Source organism: Mastomys coucha, unplaced genomic scaffold, assembly GCF_008632895.1.
Source record: "Mastomys coucha isolate ucsf_1 unplaced genomic scaffold, UCSF_Mcou_1 pScaffold5, whole genome shotgun sequence".
Lineage (NCBI taxonomy): Eukaryota > Metazoa > Chordata > Mammalia > Rodentia > Muridae > Mastomys > Mastomys coucha.
The window spans coordinates 71404375-71428425 of NW_022196911.1; the positions used below are offsets into that span (position 1 = coordinate 71404375).

Genomic DNA, 24051 nt, shown 5'->3' on the forward strand with positions numbered 1-24051 from the left:
ACCGATGAAATCATTGGATTTTCCAATGTCATAATCCCAGACAGTGACCTCCAGGGTCTTTTTGGCCAGGTCTCCATGCTTGATCTCATAACAGAACTCCTGCTGGTCAGAAGAGGGGGTTAGCACCAAGGCCACTTGGCTGAGAGGTCTGTGATGCGCTGAAGCATTGAGGTGGTCAGTGGGGGGGGTCCACTCGAACCAAGTTGCCCACTTCTACCTGAAGGGAGGCTAAGCAGGCTCCTCCCTCCACCCACATGCCCTCCTGTCCCTCAGGCCACTCCCAGATGCTGCAGAGACCCTGGCTGCAATGAATTGTCTAGCAGATCCTGTCATCCTCTGGGGCTGGCCTTGCTTCCCAAGCACCTGCTGTCACCTCTGCCCGTAAATCCATGGCCGTGAATCTGCTCTTCTTTCCAACTCAGTCTGTGACCCACCTTCTGCTCTGAGGACCTGGGCACCCACTGTCCTGTTCTGCCAGTAGTCCTAGTGGGTGTGCCTTCACTTTAGGTGTTGTGCCATGACCTCATCTACAAAGTTCATGCTTGAGACCCGTGCAATTGACTTACAAACTTATGGTATTGGGTTCACTGTGTTCAGAGCTGTCTTGACACACCTGCTGGGATGTCTTGAGTCTCCACAGCCTACCCAGGGTGTCTCCTCATTCTGTTCACATCTCCCTTCCCAACCCTGTCATCTAGAAGGTCACTCAGGAGCTGCTCAACATTCTCTCTTTTCACCCCCATCTGCATCAATGTCAACCTTTTAGAAGGTCTCCATTGCTGAGTAGTCTGGTAGAGTCTACCCACCATGGCCGAGGGCTCTTCTGGCAGCTGCTGTCCACCCTCTCTTACCGAGTCCCAGTTCCCACAGGACCCCTTTGAAGACAGGTCCCTCCAGACCCCCACCAAGCCCAGGCTAGCCCCACAACTCTCATGAAGCCCTGCAGCCCCTGGCCATACCTCATTGAATTCTGGGTTTAGTGTTTTCTTCTTCACTGCAGTCTTATGCTTGGATTTCTTGTCTACATCTGGCTTCAGATATCTGCAATGATAATTGGAGACAATGAGAGGCTGGGCGAGCTGTGAGCTGCAGAAGGTGCTAGCAGAATGCTATGGGGCTCTACCCTGGAGATGCATCCCTGGTCACCTTTGTCCTAACCTGTAGACCCTAGCCTGCCCACCTGTGGGGAATGCAGGGTTACCCAAACACGCCTGCCTTCTCAGAAGAGAATGTTTCTATTCTCTGGAAATAGGATCTTTTTTTGTTTGTTTGTTTTGGTTTGGTTTGGTGTTTCGAGACAGGGTTTCTCTGTATAGCCCTGGCTGTCCTGGAACTCACTCTGTAGACCAGGCTGGCCTGGAACTCAGAAATCCGCCTGCCTCTGCCTCCCAAGTGCTGGGATTAAAGGTGTGCGCCATCACTGCCTGGCTTTGGAAATAGGATCTTTACAAAGTTTGAGGCTCCCATAGGAAAGCCAGTTTTATAAACCAGAGTTTGTCACTTGTTCAGGAATTGTCGGTTTTTTTTTTTGGGAGGGGGAGTAGGGCATTGGGGTTATTGCAGTACGCCTTGAGGAAGGTTCTCTTGCCAGTTATCAGGATTCATTCCTCTGGAGGCTTGGTGAAGCTCATGCCTTTCTCTTCTTGAACTTTAATTCCCTAGGCCCGGAGAGGTGGAGTGACATGCCCAAAGGTCACACAACTGGCAAGAGTGGTGCTTGGGCTGGTGGTTCATGCCTTCAAACTAGCACTCAGGAGCAGAGGCAGGCAGATCTATGAGTGTGAGGCTAGCCTAGGCTGGCCTCGAACTCAGAAATCTGCCTGCCTCTGCCTCCCGAGTGCTTGGATTAAAGGCATGCACCCTTATTTCTGTACACTGGGTGGCACTGGGAACCTCAACACAGTCAATGTAGAGGGTTAACATGCCCAAAGGCATACTGACCAGAGTCAAATTTGTTGTCTGGTTTTTGCCAAATGTTGCCCTTGAAAAAGCTGAGTGCTTTTGTTCAAAATCCTTTCTGCAGGCTCAGCAGGTTGCTTCGAGCTTCACATTCGAATGGCCCACCCATGTGAGTTCATGAGTTTGATGCCCTCGGAGCACACAAGATGGAAGGAGAGAAAGGACTCCTACCGGTTGTCCCCTGATCTCCACATGCACACATTCTTTTCAGTCTCCTAGGATGGTTAGGATGACCTTGACTCCTGATCCTCCTGCCTCTACTTTCTAAGTGATAGAATTACAGACATGATCATCACATCCAGTTTCAAGCTGAGGGTCTGTTATATGAACGATACTGGTTTGTCAAAACACACATTACAAAGTATGTGTTAGCAAACGGTGGTGACAAAGGGAGCAGAATGAAGATGTATATGATACTTGTGGGGTTGTTTTTGTATTTGTGACACAGTTAGTCTTGCTATATGGCTTGGCTTCCCTGGTTCTCAGTGTGTAGTCTAGACTGGCCTTGAATGCTCCATTCTTCTGCCTCTACCTCCTAAGTGCTAAGAGGCCATATGTGCATTGTGGAACCTGGCTTACACAATACCGGTTAATGGCCAGTTCACACAACCATTCAAAATTGAAACAGCCTGTGTGGTCTTCAACTAGTAAACTGATGAACAATTAATTCATGTTTTCTGTACAAAAACAAAAGCTATAATGCAGCCATATCAAAGATGGCATCCCTACTGTATATACCTTGTGGGTGGCTCTTAGTCAAATCATTCATTGCAGGGAGAAGCTCAACCAAGCAGCATCATATGATGCTTGATGTGGTATCAGGAAAAGGAGATACTACTGGGATAGACAACAGGCCAGAGGATGCCTGGAGCTATGGAAATTCTGGGAAAGTGCAAAACAGCTGGCTTTTCACATCCACTGGTCCCAGACCCTTAGATTCAACCAGGTGAAGGCTGGATTTGGTGGCACATGCCTGTAATTCCAGTTCTTGGAAGGCTGAGGCAGGAAGATCACAAGTTTGTGGCTTGCCTAGGGTCCATAGTGAGATCCTGCCTCAGCCCCTGCCCCTGCAAAGGAGGAACTTCACTTGTACTGAATCTCTGCAGCCTTTCTCCATCTTTACTCAGAGGGCAGATGGCATGTTGATATGTTTCCCATGGCAGGAAAGAGTCCCGAGCCTCAAAAAGCATCCTGCTAGGGCTTCAGTCACTTTGCTTGTGTAAGTCAGCACCAAGGGAGATCTGGGTTCTGGGTCACCTCTCACATGACCTGGAGTTGGAGTTTACCCAGCAGATTAGCACTGAACACGATTTCAAAGGTTCATGCCATGTTGGTTCTACATCTCATTTCTGTCTGAAGAGAAATGCAGCGTTACAGGTGGAGGTGACACATTTGGTGACCCTCCAATGCCACTGCTCTGTGCCTCCCTGTCTCCACTCAGGAGTGCTCTGCATGGCCCTCGGTGCCTGTGGATGGTGGCACATCTATAGATGCCTTACACAAAATGGGTTGGCATCTGCACAGACCCCTCCATGGCATGCTATAGACTTCTAAGTCCCCTCTCAATCCTGTATGATACCTCGGCCACTGCAAACGCTGCCTGCACGACCATTACTCTGTAGCTTAGGGACTAATAGCAAAGGAAAGTCTACACGTGCTTAGAAGAAAGCTTTTTTTTCTTTTAGATTTTTTTTTTTCCGAGACAGGGTTTCTCTGTATAGCCCTGGCTATCCTGGAACTCACTCTGTAGACCAGGCTGGCCTTGAACTCTTTTATATTTTTAAATCTTTATTTCATGTATATATGTGAGTGAGCACCTGCATGTGTCTATGTGCACCCTGTAGACATCTGGTTCCCTCTGAGACCAGACGGTGGCACCAGAGCCCCTGGGAACTGAAGTTACAGGTAGTTATGAGTCTAGCTGAATTCTTCCCAAGGCTCTTCTCAGGAGAGTATCCCTGTGAATGCAGATGACATTTACACTATTATGAAGTGTGTCCAGCACTAAAGGTGGGTTCTGTGGCACTTACCCCCTTCTTCTCCAACAGGCCACTGCTCTTCCCTTCTACCTGCCTCCTGGATCTCTAAGAGCAGCCTAACCCCATCCAGATCTACTCCTGAGGAACCCAGGCCACTGGTACAATCCCCAGCCAGTGTCTATTCGTAGCTTTACTATCAGTGTTAGGAAGGGGAGACACAGGCTCTGGGCGCACAGGAAGACTTGGCAAAGGTCTCTTGCCAGCTTCCCAAACCTCCTGGCTCTGGGCACTGGGCCTGCCTCTTCCTAGAACTTGCTTGTGAGCTTGTATGGCTGGACCCAGGTTTGATCTCCAGCACTGGATGCCCATGTGTGGCAGTTCACACCATCAGTTGCAGTGATCACATTTGAGGTAGAGGAAGTAGGATCTGAAGATCCATGTAATCTGGTTACACAGTAAATTCAAGGTCATCCTGGAATACATGTGACCATGTCCCCTATGTCCAAAAAGAGATAGCTATTCTCTCTCCTACTGGGTGACCTTCTGCAGGCTCTAGTTTCCCCATCTATGAAATGAGATGGCTGTGCTTAGCCCCAGCATCACAAAAGGAACCCAGAAGAAAACACCCTGGTGGACAAAGCCAGTTACTCTGAGGAAACCCCCTTAGCACCTGTCATGCTGGGCTCTGGCTCCAGCCATACAGGACTCTGGTTCTCCCAGGTGAGCAGGGGAGTCAAGCTCAGGCCTGGCCGCACACTCACGTTTTCACATAGGGGTCCGAGTAGCCGTTAGCATCCATGGCAGCCAGGTGTGCACAGCGCACGATGCCCACCAGCAGGCCCTGCTTCTGTGAGCTGTACTTGAGGGAGATGAGGATGCGGCCTCGCTCCTCCAGGGACTTGTCCTCTGCCTTGTCCACCTGCAGGAGAGGATGGTCACTCTGCTATTCCTGTCTGCTTCTACCTTTTGGCTAAGCAGACAGTGAGGCTGTCCCTAATCGGCTCCCCTCGTGTCCACCTGCTGAGGTGAGCAGCTAGGCTTGGATGGAAAAGATGCATGAAACCCAGAGGGCTGGTAATATTGTCCAGTGGTTAGCACTTGCCAAGTGAGGTTCTTGGGTCCATCTCTAGCTTGGGAAGGAAGGGAGGAAGGAAGGAAAAAAGAAAGGAAGGTAGGTCAGGAGGTAGTAAGGGAAGGCAGACAAGCGACTTCTGTATCCTTAAGTATAATTTTTCTGGAGTACAGCCTGTCCCCCACTCCAATTTCCATTTCTCCTGTAGCTGCTATGGCCTACTGCGAGAGAAGTGAGTGGCAGTGACAGAGATCGCTTGATCTGCAGAGCCTGATGCATTTGTCACCAGGGTAGGAAGTCACCCAGCATGCTGTGTCCCTTTTCACACTCAAATGAGCCTTCTTTGTGGACTTTAGCATCGAGCTGGTGACCTCTTCCATGTCTTTGCTCAGCTCCACCCACTCCCAGAAAGTTTGCAAGGGAGGTGGGTGGTTGTTCCCTCCTTGTCCTGACAGCTGGACTCTTCTCCATTTCCTGTACTCCAGTAAAATCATCCAGACATGCTCAGCTGGAGGCTCATGTCCCCTAAGAGTCCCTCCTGGGGGTTCTGCTAGAACCTTCTTGGACAGTCTCAGCCTTTGCTTTCAGCTGTGCTCTGCTTGGGATTGATCTGAATCCCCATGTGGTCATGTCCAAATCTTCCCGGAGACGGGAGTCCTGTGAGCTGAGGAAGGGAGGCCTGTGACCCACAGGCCTTTCTCCAAGTTTCGTGCTCAGAGCAGACATGGCTAATTGATCCGAGCATTTACCTTGAATTCAAACACAACCTTGGCATCCTTCTAAACCCAGTACTCAGGCAGTTATGACCAATGGAGCAGGTGTGGGATTCTAGGCTCTCCATGTAGTATATACAAGTAGAGGTTTTCTCAAAGGCAGACGACACTACCATACTTTGCATTGTTTCATATGACAGCCATTGAACCAGCTATCTACTTAGAAAAAGTAATTATTGAGTATAAAATCTAAAACACAAAAAAATATGTTCTTACAACTTGGTCATCCCAAGTACCACCCCTGGGGTCCCTGTGTACCCACAAACTGGCCAATGAGCAAAAAGCAAATTCAAGGGATGCTCAGCAATGGCTGAAGATGCCTCTGGAATACTTAGCACATACTCATGCATGCTCATTCACATACATGTACATACATGTATACATAGTGCGCATGTGCACATATACTCCATAAGCATTCATGCACCCATGTGCACAGAGTTTTGTTTAGTCTGAGGTCAGAACTTGGATATGGGAGCTGGTAGTGCCCTCCTGAGAGGTGTAGGCCATTTGGAAATTTTGGGTCACCTCTGCCAAGTGACATCGAGGGTTCTACCCATCCTGCATACACCTGAGTGGAGAGAATGTGACACGAGAATACAGTTTGAGAAAGCTACACACAAAGGCATTGTCTTGGCTTCTGGGTGGATTCTAAGGGCTGGACTTGAGTCCAGCTTTTGGAGTAGCATTGTCCTACGGTCTAGATCCTGCCAGGCCCGGCATACAGAGATTAAATGCTGGGCTGCTTCTGTTTGGCTTTGGGGAGACAGTCATGTCCTGAACACTGGGAGATAAAAGGCTTAGCCTGTCTTTAGCCTTGAGCATTGGGGCTTCTTAGACCCTCTGCCCTACAAACCAGAGGAAGGAGAGATGGGAGAGAAGGCAAACTGGAGAGTGATTGGAAAGGAACAGGCACCAAGGCTCTGGATGGGCTCAGCTGCTGGAGACAACAAGGGGCCAAATTTGTTCTGACATCATGCTGAACAATTACAATGTCTCAGAGAGAATTCTGTGCTGTCTCCGCTGGGCATCTCACAGCTCTCCTGGCCTAACACGCTCCAATCGAGTTGTCCTTAGTGAAGGCTCCCCAGACCTGGAACTTCCCTGATGGCAGGCCTTTGTCTCCATCCAGTCTATTTTATCTGGTTCTTGGCTCAACCCTCACCTCTCTCTGCTTTTGGCCATTCTGAGCACATCAGGCAGGGAGCTTGTTAAAGGAACTAAGGAAGCTGAGATGGGAGGATCAAGAGTTCATGGACAGCCAGGTGGTGGAGGAAGCCATCCAGCTTTATCCCAGAAGCAGACAGATCTCTGAGTTCAAGGCCAGCCTGGTGTACAGAGTGAGTTCCTTGACAGCCAAGGCTACACAGAGAAATCATGACGAATATAAAAAACAAACAAACAAAAGAAAACAGAAAAAAGAGTTTACTGCCAATCTGAGTTATAGAGGAAGTTAAAGGCCAGCCTGGGGAATTTAGAGAGATTCTGTTTTGGGGTGGGTAGGTGGGATGGCTGCTGTATAAGAATGGATCCTCAGCGTCATTGGAAAGTTGGGCTTGGTGGCTCAAATCTATAATCCTAGCACTGGGGGAGGTAGACACAGGAGAGTCCCAGTATGAGTGGTTAGTGAGCGCTGGGTTCAGTGGGAAACCCTGTCTCAAAAACTGAGGTGATGCTGGGCAGTGGTAGTGCATGCCTTTAATCCCAGCACTTGGGAGGCAGAGGCAGGCAGATTTCTGAGTTCAAGGCCAGCCTGGTCTACAGAGTGAGTTCCAGGACAGCTAGGGCTACACAGAGAAACCCTGTCTGGAACTATCCTCCCCCCCAAAAAATATGAGGTGGAGAGCAGTCAAAGAAGACACTCCGTGTTGATGACATTCACACATCTGTCCACTGCACACACACTCACATAGACTACATACACACACATACACACACACACGTACATACTCACACACACTAAATTACATACAAGTCTACACATTCACACATCTACCCACTACACACACTCAGGCTACACACACATACACTTGTACACATGCACACACATGTATATACTCATACACAGTATGTTATATATAGGCAGACACATACATTAGACACAGACACATACATTACACACACACCCCCCTGCACATACTCATACATATTATGTTAATACAAGCCTACACATTTACATATCTACCCACTGCACACACATTCATAGACTAAACACACATACAGACGCACGAATGTACGCACACATATGTATACACGCACACACACTACATTATATACAGGCGCACACCCACATATACTACATACTCATACACATTATGTCACATACAAGCCTACACATACGTACATCTGCCCACTATATACACCCTCGCATAGACTACGTACATGCACATACATATACACACTCACACACACACACAGTCATACACACTACATTACATACACATGAACATTTAAAAGAATTTCTAAAAGTAAAAATTTCAAAGGGCTGGGATGTAGCTCAGTGGAAGGGTGCTTCCCATTCACTCAGCTCTTAGATTTGGCCCTCAGCACCACAAGAATTGTTACCTTGTCACTTGTGGAAAGTGTAGTGATCCCCTGCCACTTCTGTGATGTCCCCTCCTAGATCTGCCCCCTCCACTATGCTCTCTGCTCCATGAATTAACCCCACTCCTGTGCCACCAACAGGAAGCAAGTGCCCTCCATCTCCCTGCAACTGTGCCTGGAACATAGTATTGGCACATAGTAGCTGCTCTGTAAACTCCCGCACAGCTGGGGTGCCGGAGCCTTCCTTCACTCACCGGCAGCTGCTTCTCCAGGCAGATGCTGAACGTCTTGGTGTGGTTGGGTTTCAGCTTCTTCAGGGGCACTCGAGTCTCTCCGATGAACTCATTGTGGCGGAATTTGTCCTCATCACACACGGAGATCCTGGGGGTGATTGGCTTCCACAGTCAGTGGGAATTCACAAGTGGTAGGGTGTTCCCGGGTGGGGTGTAGGCACAGGGGCCCTCACCCACCTCAGGGTCTTTCGAATCATGTCCTCGTCCGTGATCCCGTAATAAGTGAGGGTCTCGTTCCATGAGGGGTTCAGAGTGTTCCGTAGAGTTTTTGTTCTGAGCTTATTTGCCTGGAAAAAAGACAGAGTGATCTTATTTTGGTCCTGAATGAGTGTCGCCTCAGAGCTGGCAGGCCAGGTCTGGTCCTTCCATTCATAGAAGTACTATCTGACACAGGGGAGGAGACCTGAGGCAGAAGGTGGAACCGACAATGTTAACTAGCTGACTTAAAAACAGCAAGCTTACTGGAGGCATGCGAATAGCCCCTGTGGTCATGGAGGTCATTAGCAGCAAAAGAGGAGCCAGGAGAGACAGGACTGGCTCAGCTGGGAGTTCAGCTGGGGGAAGTGTGCAGCCTCTACTTGGAAAGGAGAGGGAATGACTGTCCCCAGAATGGACACAGTCCTGCTGGCATCTTGACCTCTGGTCCAGTCAGTGCAATCTGCCTGGCTGACAACTGACAGACCAGGCAGGTGATGGGCATGTTTTAAATGGCCAAGCGGTGGGAATTTGTTGAGGTAACCACAGAAAGCTAATGTGAGAAGCATTCTGCCCCCAGACTCTGGCAACAGCAGCAGGACAGATGTGGTAGCTATGGGGTGGTCCTGAAGGGAATGGGAGGTTGCTATGTGACTCATTCCAATTGGGAAGTTGAAATGTCCATTAGCCTAAATCAAGCAGCCCTAGCCCTCTTCCCCACTGTTACAACAGAGCTAATGGCGCAACCAGACCACTTTCCTGGATCACCTTTGTTCCCTCCTCTTTACTCAGGGTCTTCATTCTGCCTGGAACCCACACTTTCTTTTTTCTTCTTCTTTCTTTCTTTTTTAAGATTTATTTATTTATTATATGAAAGTACACTGTAGTGGTCTTTGGACACTCCAAAAGAGAGTGTTAGATCTCATTATGGATGGTTGTGAGCCACCATGTGATTTGAACTCAGGACCTTTGGAAGAGCAGTCAATGCTCTTAACCACTGACACATCTCTCCAGCCCGAACCCACACTTTCTTAGTGAAAGCCTTATGGGTGAAATATTGCCTCTGTGCTGGGTCACCGGCAGGGGAGCAGGAATAGGGGGTTCTGTGTCCCCATTGTGATGCCACAGCAGGGGCCATCAATACACTGAAGGTCCTGCAGGCAGGCGCTATGCACCCCTGCATCCCGGGGTGAGCTGGCCTGAGCTTCACTATGTATGTAGGCCTGTCTGACCTTTAACACATAGAGATCTATCTATTGCCTCTGCCTCCTGAGTGCTACATTAAAGGCATGGGTTGTCACATATGACCCCAAGGAGTTCTTTTCTTTTTTAGGTGTAATATGAACCTCAGGCTAAAATGGCCTCATAGGAAATGTAAACTGGACATTTTCTGGGGCCCACTTAGCAGATAGGTAATGGACTCTCAAGGTTCCAGGGAGGCCATGAGTGCCAAGCCAGGGCCATGCCTGGGGCGGAAGCCCTCACCTTGCTGGCTCCAGGCAGCAGGTGTAGTTTGACGTAGGGATCAGCCAGTCCATTGTGGTCCATCGGCTTCAGGCCCTGAGCAGAGACCAGAGAGGGTGTGAGTTGAGAGACAGGAAGCAAGAGGCCTGCTAAGTGGGGTGTCCTCTCTGACATTTCCAATTCCCTGAAGATAGGACCTATCAGTGCTGGGGAAGGCTTCCCTCCCCCACACTCTGCCCCCTCTCCCCCCGTCCTTTCGCTTCCTATTTTCTTGACAAACTGAACCCAGAAGAGACACCTCGCTCTAAACTTGGGGAGGCCTGTCTCTCTCCCCACTTTCCAGACGCCACTCCTCGTTGAGTCTTCCCTCTCTGACCCCAAGTCTCCAGGATTGGCTGTACATTCATCCCTACATTCCTGTGGATGCTGAGAAGGCACTTCATTCCAAGGAGGTCAGCTGCCATTTCCTTCTGCGTTTGCCATTCTGCATTTGCTGCTTGGTGTCCCTAGAAGTCACAGGCTGCCTGCCATGGGCTGTACTTCCACAAGATGGCACCCCTCGCTAACTTTGACTTCAGTTTCTTTTGCCAGCCCAGGAATGTACAACTCAGGGCAGGAGACTCACAGTGGCCTGGGAATTATGTTTACTTCTTTCTGGTGCTGAAGGCCTCTGGAATAGGGAGGCAGCAGAGGTGTACATGGCCTACGTTCCAGATGCACACACCTGGAGTGGCTCCATTCCTGGGCAGGTGCCTGTGGTAGTTTGAATATGCTTGGCACAGGGAGTGACACTATATGGAGATGTGGTCTTGTTGGAGTGGGTGTGGCCTTGTTGGAGAAAGAGTGTCACTGTGGGTGTGGGCTTTAAAACCCATCTTTCCCTAGCTGCCTTCAGAACAAGAGGAGGAACTCTCAGCTCCTCCAGCCCCACATCTACCTGGACTCTGCCATGCTCCCACCTTGATGATAATGGACTGAACTTCTGAACCTGCCAGCCAACTCCAATTAAATGTTGTCCTTTATAAGAGTTGCCTTGGTCATAGTACCTGTTCACAACAGTAAAGCCCTAAGACCGTGCCCCAGATCTTTCTTCCAGGTCCAGTTCTATGGGCTTGGAGGAGCTTTCAGGTGGGGAACCCACCCACACACCCACCCATCATTTCTCTTCTGTGTGGCCCCAGGCCCATGAACTTCCTAGTTAGTGGAACAGACACATAGCAGTCTCAGCTTTATCACAAGTAAAGAGTTAATCATTCCCACAGTCTGAGTGGAACAGAGCAAGGAGGAATGCAGGTGCAGGGCGAATGGGTGGGACTCCCCCTCCACCCCCCAGAAGATGTCGGAGAAGTAGCTGGGTTAAGGGTGGAGATTTAAGCTAGGTTCAGAACTACTGGGGCTTGACCTGGGGGCAGTGTGTGTGCCTTGGTAATGGTGGCCGTTCATACCCCCTGCCAGCTCCTCATCCCCAAGGAGTATGGGCAGCTGTCCTGAGGTTATCTGGGAGCCCAGCCTAAGTAGGGGACAACTGAGGGTTCCCATTTTGTTTCTAATTCCTGCACATTTGCTTATCATGTTTACAACATTTTCACTGGTTCCTCTTTGCCCTTGTAGATCTTTGAGGCAGGAGACTGATCAGAGATAGTGCAAGTCCACAGAAGTCCAACTTCTGAGGCCCAGGGCATCCATAAGGGCTGGCTACGACAGAGACAGCTGTTGTGTAAGGTGGTGATGAGGCATGCTCTGCCCATTAGTTCCCTAGTCTATGATGTGGTCCCTGATGTTACTTTCACACCTGTCTATCTAGCAGATCCCTGGGCATCCCAAAGCACCACACACACTGAGGTAGACACAAGGGATGATGGCTGCGTTCATACAGTGACTCTAGCTCAGGCGGTCTCCCTGTCCCTGAGTCTGGGGTCTGTCCTTCAGGAGCCTATGTGGACACCCCCTAGGAGCTGACTGAATCCAGAAGAGGGGCAGGAGGCTGTGCTCAGTCACAGGTAGGAAAGGGGTTGTCTCAGGCAGATCCCATCAGTTTATCATGTTTCCAAGGAATAAAGGCAGGTGCCATTGTCTCAGAGATGGGCAGGGAGGTGCTGTATGGGGCCATACTACTAGCATTGAGGGGACAGGAAGGACCTGGCCTATAGAGGATGGACTCTTGTCCCTGTGCTGCCCAGAGGCTATTGTTTGCTACGTATTAGGGACTGGAACTTTTGGATAGTCAAAGCTGGGGCTCTTAGTGCTCAACCTAGAGAGACACCATATGGTGAGATGGCCTGGTGCACAGGGACAGAAATGCAAGACTTTGTCCCTATAAGGTCCCTGGAGACAAAAGGGAGGGGTAGCTTGGGCCAGTGAGGAGAGGCAAGGGGAGATAGGCAGCTGTTCTGAGGGCAAGACTTTTCAGCTTGGCAGGCTGAGAGGCTCTGGGATGGCCAGTGGGGATGTAACATAGTCATTGGAGTGGGCCCAGCATCCCGCTGCTAAGTTTCATGTGTCTGATATTTTATAACAGTTAAGAAGTAACACTGGCTGAGCTGTGGTGGTGTATGCCTTTAATCCCAGCACTTGGGAGGCAGAGGCAGGCAGATTTCTGAGTTCGAGGCCAACCTGGTCTACAGAGTGAGTTCCAGGACAGCCAGGGCTACACAGAGAAACCCTGTCTCGAAAAAACAAAACAAAACAAAAAAAGAAGTAACATTGGTCTCCCAGTGCTGTGGCTCTGTTGGGGTTTTCCTGGACACTGCTTGGAAAGGTGAGCCCTAAGTTTACCTGTGGGGAGCCATGTCTCCTGGCAGTACCCTGCAAGACAGTGTTAAGACAAAGTGCTGGGTGCCAAGTGTATTATTCCTACCTGGCTCATTGGCCACACCGGATGTGAGGTGAGTCCTGTTACAGATTACAAACTGAGATACATCCTCTCCTGGGGGATGAAGGTGACCAAGTGACATGGTTAGTTTTATGTCAACTTTATACAAGGTGGGGTCATTTGAGAAGAGAAAATGTCCTGCTAGATTGGTCTATGGACAGGACCATGATGCATTTCCTTTTCTTTTCTTTTCTCTCTCTTTCTTTCTTCCTTTTTTTTTTTTTTTTTTGAGACAGGGTTTCTCTATGTAGCCCTGGCTGTCCTGGAACTCACAGTGTAGACCAGGCTGGCCTTGAACTCAGAAATCTGCCTGCCTCTGCCTCCCAAGTGCTGGGACTAAAGGCAGGTGTGCACCGCCACCACCGCCCAGCATGATGCATTTTCTTGATGTCTGCTGTGGGAAGACCCAGTCACTATGGGCAGTACTACCTCTGGGCTGATGGTCCTGGGCGTGTCTAAGATGAAAGTAAGCCATGAAGAACAAGCCAGTAAGCAGTACTCCTTACTGGACTCTACATCAGCTCCTGCCTCCGGGTACTAGCCCCAACTTCCCTGGAGGATGAACTACAAGCTGGAAGATAAACTAAGCCCTTTCCTTCCTAAGTAGCTTTTGGTCAGTGTTTTATCATAGCAACAGAAAATTAACTAAGACACCAAGTCAGAGTGCAGCCTGGGAAGTCCATATACCATGGATTCCCATGAGGCTCTGAGTGTGAACCTTGCTTCAGCTTATGCTCTGTGGCTCCCCTCTGGGGCCTCAATATTTCCCACGCTTGTCTTCCTTTTTGTTGACACTTACAGAGAAGAACAGGGTCACCACGATTCGTAGGCCTCTGGTCCTCACCTCTGTGTATACCAGCACCCATGTAGATCTGTGCACACAGGCTCAGATATACACACGCACACACACGCACGCACACACGCACGCACATACATGTACGCGCACACACACACACACCCCTGGAGCAGAGGGAAGGCAGCCATAGGAACCCTAGGCTCTGAGATGGGGGCCGAAGAAGCTGGGCTCTACCCAACTGATCTGACAGCTGGACCCCGAGCACGGACAAGCTCTGCTAAACTAGGAGAAAGGGTAGGATGGGCTCTGCCTGGCCCTGCAGCCTGCCTCTCCCTTGCCAGGCTGGGGTCACCAGATGCTCAGCTCTGTTGGGCTATCACAGCCTAAAAAGGTATCAGAGGAGCAAGCAGGAATGTAGGATGGAGTAGCTGGGCCTTCAAGTACCCAACCTGGGCCTTGAGCCCAATGTAGATGGTTCTCATAATTGCCCATGGCAGTTCATATGAATGACCCGGGTTGGGTAGAGATATGGCATGGGGTGTCCCTCTAGGCACAGAGCCAAGGGCAGCCCCTCAGTGGCAAGCCGGGTCAGAGAGAAGGGCAGAAAGATGCTACAGGTTGGGGGTGCTAAGTGAGGTCTAGGCCAGGCAGCACGTGGAAGCTATTCCATGTGTGCTGGGCTGGCCCAGACCCTTCCACAGCCCTACAAGGCTCTCTAATGGCCACACGGGCCCTTACCTTTCTGGAAAACATCAGCTTTGGCACCTTTCTCCCAGAGGGAGCAGTGTGAGGGAACAATATGGTTGAGACCATGGAACAGACACAGGTTCAAAAAGCAGAGCCACAGAGGAGCACAGGGAATAGGGTCTGACCGGCCTCTCTGGGTATATAGATGTCCATGGCTCTCCACAGCAAGGCTCAGAGGGCCTCTGGGGCTCAGACCCAATGGCTACCACCCTGCCTAGAGCCTAGCTTCTTCATTGGTACCTGTGGCTTCCAGCATAGGAACTTCTTGGGGATTCTAGGAAGCCTAGGAGCCTTTGGAGTGGGGAGACCCAGGGACAGTGGAATCCAACCTCCCTCACTCCCCCCCACTGAAAGACAACCCCTTAGACCGCCCCCTTCCTCAGCGACCCCTCCCAGTCTCTAAAAGCTGCCTGTCTTTCTGTAATTCCACTCCAACCCGCAGAATATCCCACTATTCTATCCATAGAGCAGGGACAACAAGGAGACCTGGACAGAAGGGATGGGCAGGACCCTGCCTGCTTCCAAACCCAGCGCTGCGGCTGGTGCAGGGCTTACCTTGGCCTTGCTGATGGTGCAATGCAGTGCGTTGTTCTCCTGGTCATAGAGCAGACTGAAGTCCAGCGTACCCAGGGCGGCTGTGGGAGAAGGAGGGAGCGGGGAGGTCACACGCTGGCCACATGGGAGCAGTGATACATTTGTATGTGGCTTCAACAGCCACATTATTATTACTTTACATGTGTTTGTTTGTACAGGTGTATGCACATACACGCACCAGGGTATGCACTGTGGAGGGGAGGCCAGAGGACAACATGCAGGAGTCAGCTTTCTCCTTCCACCATGTGAGTTATGGAACTTTAACTTGGGTTTTCAGACTCGGCTGCTGAATCATCTCACTGGCTCAACAGTCACACTGTTTTCTCCCTTCTTCCCCCTACCCACCAGCTTTCCTGGAACTTGCTCTGTAGACCAGGCTGGCCTCGAACTCACAGAGGTCAGTCTGCTTCCACCTCCTGAGTACTGGCATTAAAGACGTGTGCCACCACTGCCTCTCTGTGCATCACACTGTTTTCAAGATTAAGAGATTTAATTGGTGGTGCCTGCTTTTAATTCCAGCACTCGAAAGGTAGAGTAAGGTGGAGCTCTGTGAGTCTGAAGCCAAGGTGGTCTACAAACTGAGTTCCAGGTTAGCCAGAGCTACAAAGTGAGGTCCTGTCTCTAGAATAAATATATAAATAGATGAATAAATACAATTTATTTGAAAGAACCATAGGGCATCCATTACTGGCCGTCATAGTCCTCAGAATATGTGAACGTGGGGCGCTGGAGAGATGGCTCAGCAGTTATGAGCACTGGCTGCTCTTCCAGAGGTCCCAGATTCTATGCTGAGCACCCACAATGTGGCTCACAATTATCCGTAACTCCAATTCTGGGGATCTGGCAGTCTCTTTTGACTTCTATGTGCACCTGTGCCACATGCAGACAAAACATCCACACACATGAAATAAATAAGTAAATAAATAATTTAAAAAGAGAACATGTGAGTACGGATCTGCAGATGAGCTGGCTTCCTGGCATGCCCCCATGGTGCATAGTGACAGTCTCTGCCCTCATGGACACTAGCTGTCCCCAGCTTCTGTCTTCAGGCTGCTGCACAAACTAAAATGTAAAATCACTTTGGCTTCTAAATGGCTGGAATTAGCTAGAGCAACCAAAATATGGTTACAACATAGCTTAGTGAAGCCACATGGGATGGCACTAAAGCCATTTTAAATTACACAGATGGCTTTCTTACGGAGATTAAGGAAGTGGACAGATCCACAGTGCTGAGGCCCAGTGGCAGTTGACTTAGGGTGGAGGCACAAGTTTAAAGTCACCCTCCCCAGCCCAATCTACAGGTCTCGGAAATAAAGCAAAGGTGTTGACAAGAGTGTGGTTTAGGAGCAGATTGATGGCCCAGCCTGGGCCTTTGGTTCCACCCAAGGCACTACAAATTAAAACAAACACCTCAAGTTCTATTAAAGATGGAATCAAAGTCTACCTGCGTTAACAGCATAACCCTTCTCCCAGGTAACAGGTGAAGGTTTAAGGATATGGGAAGAACCCCGGGGCAAATGTGCTCATCCCAGGCCTTCAGTGTAACATTCACTAAGTTTTGGCCTGGGCATCTAGCTTAGTAGGAGAGGCCCCAGGTTCAATTCCCAGAAAGAAAAGTTACCAATAAAGAATGTTACTGTCTCCAGCTCAGTGCTTCTTTATCTCTCCCACTGAAACACTCAACCCTGAGAGGGATGGTTCCTGTCACTACCAGATGAGGAGGCTCGCAGATTCTGGGTGGATTACTTAAATCCCATACTTGGTAACCTGAGCATAACCAGGTAGGTGGCCTAGAAAGGGGCTCTCAAACCTTCTCACGGTCTGACCTGTCCCATGGTGGTGCTATTATATACCAGACAGCTTGGGTACCCTTGCCTCAGTCCCCCCTAACCCCCCAGGCAATGACACACAGTGGTGTGAGGAGGCAGAGGACAGGCTCTGAGAGGGTGCAGGACCTGACCAGCCTGAGTGGCTGACTGTTGATTGAGCCCCCAGGTGACAAGTGACACCACAGCTCCCTAGTCTCCAGGGCTCTTGGAGATGGTAAGCTGGCAGTGGCAAGCCAGCTGGGTCCTCATGCTGCTGCCTCCAAGTCTTCAAAGGCATCAATAAGTCCCAAGGGCCAGGCAGAGGATGCAGCAATAATTGGGTTCAGCTGCCACCTTAGGAATAGTCACTTGCTACAGCTGTGGCCTGCCATGTCCCGAGGGTTCCTAGGAAGAGAGCCAGGATGTGAGCAAGGGAGACCTCTGAAATCCCTAGACAGCAACAGACACATTCTTTACTATCTTAACATCCCTGAACTGCTCCCAACTGCTGGTCAGGTCTCGCATTTGTCTGATAAGCCAAGAGCCAGGAGAGCTTCAGGAGGGTTTCTGGGCCTCAGTGTGAATTGGGCTACCAGGGGAGGTGTCTTAGAGGAACTGACAGATAGTAGTTGGCCAATGGTATGAGGGAGTCAGAGAGGACATCATAACCACAGGCGTCTGTGATGGGGATGATGGCTGAAGGGGTGCTGTGAGAGAGGATGCTGTGGATGATGATGCTGTGGGAGATGATACTGAGGGTACTGCAGGTGAGGTTGCTGTAGGTGAGAATGCTACAGACGAGGATGCTGTAGGGGAGAGTGCTGAGGATGAGGATGCTGTGGGTGAGGGTACAGTGAATGAAGATGCTGAACATGAAGATGCTGTGGGAGAGGATACTGAGGGTGCTGCAGGCGAGGATGCTGAGGGTGAGGATGCTATAGGAAAGGCTACTGAGCATGAGGATACTGCAAAGCACTGTCACCTTAGTATTAGCCACCCAGCTGGGCTTCTGCAACATCATTCTGCAGAGGTGTTGGCTTTGCATTATAATCAGTTTGCATGCTGTCCAGTTCAGGCTACCAGCTCCCTGAAGATCTCACTCTATGAGGGCAGGATGCTGCCTCAGGTAGCCAGGGGACCAGCAAGCAGCAGATGGTCAGTATTTATGGTGGAGCCATTCGAATGGTATTGCAGTCCAGTCACTTCCCAGGAGGAGGGATTTGGTGTGATTCCACATGTAACAGCACACACTCCATGATGTCTGCTTGTGTCCCAACCCCAGAGGACGAGACAGGGAATATGACTGCCTCTTGATACACTAACATCTGCTACCACCACCTGGGAAGGAACAGTGTTCCCAGTGTGTGGCCAGAAAGGGTTGATGAGTGTCTAGAACCACTGAAGTCCCAGAAGAAATTCTATCTTGTCACTAAAAGCTCGTTCATCATTTGGAGAGACTGCATGTGTGGAAGAGCTGTCTTAAGGGACATGTGACCCAAAGTCTGCCCTTTTCATTTGTAGAAATGAGGCTCAGAGATGGCCAAGTGAGGGGACCCTGCAGAGCTGGAGTTTCTATCTTAAAGCCTAGTGGCTCCCTGAAAGTTTTTCTTCTCCATTTTGGGTAACTCAAGTCCTGAAGATGCAGCTAGAGAAAGAAAGAGAGAAAGAAAGAAAGAGAGAGAGAAAGAAAGAAAGAAGAGAAGGAAGGAAGAAAGACAGAGAGAAGAAGAGGAGGAGGAGGAAGAAGAGGAGGAAGAGGAAGAAAAGGAGGAGGAGGAAGAGGAAGAAGAGGAGGAAGAGGAAGAAGAGAAGGGCTGGGGACATGGCTTAGCCTTACCTCATATGACCAGGCCCCTGGGTTTGAGCCCCAGCACTGGGGCAGGGCAGAGATGGGGACTCACCACTGATCTGAGGGCCTGAGCAGAGTGGCGGTGGCACTGGTGGTGGCAACAGCAGGGTCCAAAGGACAGGAGAGCGTGCCTCTCTGCAAGCCCCAGGATCTTGAGGGCCTTGCCCTCAGAGCCACTCAGATCATAGGCCCTGATGAAAGTTTACATCTTTGGAAAAATAATGAAGGTTGGTCACTAATGGGCCTCTGAGAGTTGTCACTGACTTGCTGATAATTATAGCGCTTTAATGGGGCTAATTCAGAGAGAATCAAGCACAAGCCCCTGTTGCTTCCTCCGAGGCTGAGCATTCCCCAACAGGGCCAGAGCAGACAGGCGGCTGGCGGTGACCTTGGTCTGCACTTGAACTCACTTGACCCGTCCACCCTGGGAATCAGAAATCTGTCCTTTTTGTTTTGTATTTGGAAGAAAAAAAAATGTCAGCCTCTAAAATAGTTTCACCGGGGCTGATGAGATGGTTCAGTGGGTAAAGGTGCTTGCTTTGCAAGCCTAGTGACCTGAGTTCAAACCCTGGGATGCACGTAAACGTGGAGGGAGAGAACCGACTCCACAGACTAGTCTTCTGACCTGTACGTGTGTGCTGTGGCACACGCGCGCCTCTTCACACATACACAATTAAAACAAATACAATAAAAATGATTTTTTTTTAAAATGGGCAAGAATGCACAGAAAATCATCATGCCTGACTTGAAAACACTTCATAAGAGGGGAGACTGGGACACTGAACTAGGTAGGCGCTGTGGGGGAGAATGCAAGGAATGAGTGATACATCCCTACTTGGAGGAGTCTAGAGACAGAGCTGAGACTTTAACTCCTCTATTCCCAACCCCCCATCCCCTGCTTTAAGTCATTCAAAAGTCCATTGTGTTGAGACATCTCCGGTTTGGCATTTACACCTTTCTGTGTGATCACTTTGACCTCATCAGCCCCTCCCCTCTGCCTCAGACACTTGCCTCTACCGTGCCCCCACTGGTCTAGACTTCTGACATTTCCATTCCTTTGCTCCAACTCCTCTTCACTCTGCTAGCCTTCTTTCCCCTTCCTCTGCCTCAGAGATGAGGCCTCTGTGGATGTCTGCCTCTCCATCCCTCATGCTGGTCCTCTTGCTGCGTTTCTGTGAGCCTCCTAAGTCCAGAGATTGTGGTCCAGCCCGTGCTTGGATCTCTGTGACCCCATACGGTGGTGTCCTGACACATAGTGGGTATTATACTGTTGAATGTGATAGAATATGATGGAGGCCCAAAGGTACTCTAGGTGAAGGAAGAGGCACGTACATCAGTAACTAGGATCTGCCGTGCCAGGAGAACCTTCTAGGAAGACCCGACAATGGTTCACCACTTCACTCTTGCTCCAGACCTCTGTGGGCTCCCGTCCTGACCTAGCTGAGTGAGTCATTTGGGAACATGGACACGTGATGCACTTCTAGCCAATGAGACAAAAGGACAAGCCTCCTGGGAACTTCTAAGAGAGATTTTCTGGATCCTAGACATGAGAATAGAAAATATTTTTTTTTTAATCAGATCTAAGACCTTATATGTATGTGATGCCTGGACCCACAGCAGCCACCTTGGATCATGAGGGTCCCACTTAGCTGACAGAGTCTGAGACCATCACTGTGACTACATTTTTGCATCTGATGTTCCTCACCCATATGCCCTTGGGAATAGAGAACCTGCCCTGGTTTTCAGTTGAAGCGGGGAAAGAGCTGGCTGAGAGGAAGGACTGACAGAAGCTTCATCACCAGGGATGCTGGAGGGCTGCTCCAGTTTACCATGGTGTCTACAGCAGGACCTTTGCTCTTCTGCTGGAGTGAGCTCCTTTGAATTGATTTCATGGTTCTTGCAGCCCGAAGCCTCTTAGTCATTGTAGCTTTGGGGTCTGCGTTCCCTCTGCACATGGGGAGCAGGTAGCTTGGGATGCCTGGGAGCTGGGGCCTAGAGTGATGCTGTGTGTTCTTCACTGGCCTCCTCAGTGAATGAGGTATGTATGTCTCTGTGTGTGTGTGTGTGTGTGTGTGTGTGTGTGTGTCTGTATGTGCCCATCCTTGCATACTTAGAGGTGACCAGCGAGGGAGGGGCTTTAAAGAGGAGAACAAGGCTAAGCAAACAGGCTGTTTTTTGCGCCTCTGCTTGGACAACAGAGCAACCGCCCTCATTTCTTTTCGTCCGAACAGATAATCCAATAATTAGAGCAGCAAATAGCATAACCCTGGCTAAAGCCATAATGAACCATCTGGCTTGAATCACTTAGGCTTATTCTAAGAGATCTGGTTGTCAGAGCTCAGAGGGTGCACAGCCTTGGGTGCCAGGTACAGGGTGGTCCTGCTCAGGGTCTCCTCACCTGTGACAGCCACAATCTTCATGCTCTTAGCCCCAATGAGATGCTCGGTTTCATACCCACTTCCTTGGATCTGCAAGCTCCAGGTCTTTTCTCAACACTTATTAGTGTATCACAGCCGTCTGGGTGTGGCCAGCCACCGGTTTTAGTTGAGAAAGCTGTATCTAGGACCCAAACTATATCATGTGACCCTGTCTCCAGTGAGGACACCTGTGGCCTGAGCCCAGGGACTCAGCATGGTTCCGTTTGCCCGATTCCCAGCTGCTGAAAGAGTGTTCTGAAAACACCAGACTTGACAGACAGGAGGTGGGGCTTCCAGCCTGCTTTATTCTTTCTGGTGGGTTTCAGGATAGCCAAAATGACTGGATTTCTTCCCTCTTATCCTTATGTCATCCCTTGAGCTGCTATGGCACCTGGAGGGCGGCCTGTGGCTCAGGCACAATCTTTGCCTGCCTGCTCACTCCCTCAGCGGCAGACAGGATGCTGGAAATAGGAACCACTTCCTATTCTTTTTCCCCAGGATGGTTCTGGATCCCCTAAGGGGGCTAACTGTGGTCCTACTTAAAGCATCCCCTAAAGGGCAGGCAGCCTGGATCCTTGTACAGAGTGCCAGGAATTGGGCAGAAAGTAAATCCAGGGCGCAGCTCTGCAGATTTTAATAAATTTAGCCCACCTAGTTTCCCTTAGCCTACAGGACAGCAGAGGGTGAGGCCTGCCTCCCCCTGCCACCCCGCCAGTCTTTATGCTTGGGGGTAGGGTCTCAATATGCCCTGAGTTAGAGGGTCCAGGCCTAGAACACACACAAAAGGCAGAGTTCGTGGCCCAGGCTTGATCCACCTCTGCTGATGGGCTCCCTGAAGTTCCCAGGGTGACACTGAACTCCCATCCTCAGCGTCCAGAGGCACATGTTATGCTGGGGAGCAGCCAGCCCCTAGCCCAGAGGCCCTGGGGAACGCCCAGACAAGGCATGTTGCACGAAGGAGGGGCTGCTTTTGCCTTGGAGAAGCTGGTATGGCTTCCCCCAATCCCACGGTCCCATGGCACCCATGACTAGGTTCTGAGGCTGGCTCTGTTCTTTTCTAAGTTAACCAGGGTGACGGCTGGGCTGGGGCCCTTCCAGGTAGTCACCCCAGCCGCAGCCCCCAGCAAAATCAAGGGATTGGCGATGTGACTTCTTCCCTCCTTGGCTTCCTGGATGGTCCCTGGTGGGCCGGGTCAGGCACCCTCAGGGACCACACAAGAAACCAGGAGAGGTCCTGGCCTGGCTCAGGAGACCCTGGTGTCTGTTGTCTCCCTGGGGCTGAGTCGGAGAGGAGGGGGCGCGGCTGGGGACCCTCCTGGCCGGGGAAGCCGGCGTAACAGGTGGGCGAAGGTCCGCGGCCAGAGCCAGCGGGCTCCACGGATGCAGGGGGAGGAACCGCCAAGGTTTTTCCGAAGGACAAGCGGCCCCGCGGTCCTGGTCCTCTGCCGGCGCACCAGGAGAGCAGCGGCGCGATGCGGGCCGCCGGGCCCGCCCCAGCTACCGCAGGGTCCCCAGCTCTCCAGGCGGCCACCCCGGGACCGCCCGCACAGGGCTCTGGGGCCTGGCGCAACCGCGCGGCCCGCAGCAACTGGTGTCTCTCCGGGGCGCAGCTCCGCCCTTCCCGGGAACAAAAGCCGCCGCCCGCGCTGGAGCTCCCTGCGCGCGGGCCGAGAAGGGGTGCGGGGCGCGCCCCAGGGAGCGGAGGCCTGGAAACGGGGCGCCCCCAGAGGACGCCCCCCAAACTTCCCAGCTCTCGCGTGCGGGTGGACCGGGTGGACCGGGCGGCGGCGGCGGCGGTTGCCCTGCGGGGACCCGGGTGCGGGGAGGGGGCGCGCGGCTGGCGACTGGGAAACTTACTGCAGTCGTCTGACTCGTAGCCGTCGGCGTCCGGCTCGTCCTCGGGGGGCTTGGCGGGCGGCCTCGCGGGGCTGGGGCCGGGGCTGGGGCCTGGGCTGGCCCCGTAGGCTCCGAAGAGCTGGTCCACGTCTTCGTCGTCGTCGCGGGCGCCGTCGGAGGGACTGCGGGGGCCCGCGCTGGCTGCTGGCGAGCGCGCGGGGGCGTCCGGGGGCGCGGGGGCGCGGGGCGCGGCGGTGGGGGGGAGGCCCCGCGGGAAGCGGGGGAAGTAATCGGAGATCTGCTTGATAGGCCGGATGGGCCCGGGACACACGTCGATGGCCATATGCTCCTGGATGCTGATGGTCGCCTTCTCCCCGCGCCGCCGGAGGGTCATGCAGGCAGCGCCGCGGCGCGCGGCCCGGCCCGGCCCGGTGTGACCCCGGCCCGGGGGCAAGTCAGCGGGTCCCGCGGGGCGCTGCGGGGGCTGCGGGCATCGCCGGCGTGGTCCCCCGGACGGCCCTGACGCGGCTGCTGCCTGCTCGGCGGCGGCCGGTGCAAGTGAGTGCGGGGCCGGCAGCAGGGGGCGGGCCCAGCCCGCGTCACCCGGCAGCAACCAAGCGGTGAGTGTGCGGGCTGCGCGCGCGGGCGGGCTGGCGGGCGGGCACGGAGAGAGCGAGGGAGCGAGGGAGCGAGCCAGCCAGGAGAGCAACCACTTCCTCGCGCTCACACGGCGCGCTCACACCAGCGGGAGACGCGCAGGGCCACTCGGAGCCTTCCACTCACTTAGGCTCGCAGGCTGGGCCCCGCGTGCCCACTCAGTCCTCTCCGCGCCAGCCCATGAAGGGGTTGTGTTCAC

The 24051-nt window shown here is 51.8% G+C and overlaps 1 protein-coding gene across 1 annotated transcript in view; it reads right to left on the reverse strand.

The window, feature by feature from the left end:
• Nucleotides 1-23809, reverse strand: part of Doc2b (double C2 domain beta) — a 28121-nt gene extending 4312 nt beyond the window's left edge. Inside the window, exons 1-8 of the mRNA XM_031351528.1 lie at nucleotides 23217-23809; nucleotides 15247-15326; nucleotides 10298-10372; nucleotides 8795-8904; nucleotides 8579-8705; nucleotides 4700-4857; nucleotides 960-1041; nucleotides 3-99 (exon numbers count right to left, since the gene is read on the reverse strand). Coding sequence (XP_031207388.1) covers nucleotides 3-99; nucleotides 960-1041; nucleotides 4700-4857; nucleotides 8579-8705; nucleotides 8795-8904; nucleotides 10298-10372; nucleotides 15247-15326; nucleotides 23217-23589 — 1102 coding nt within the window. The 5' untranslated portion in view covers nucleotides 23590-23809. The remainder of the gene's footprint in view (nucleotides 1-2; nucleotides 100-959; nucleotides 1042-4699; nucleotides 4858-8578; nucleotides 8706-8794; nucleotides 8905-10297; nucleotides 10373-15246; nucleotides 15327-23216) is intronic.
• Nucleotides 23810-24051: the final 242 nt, after the last annotated feature.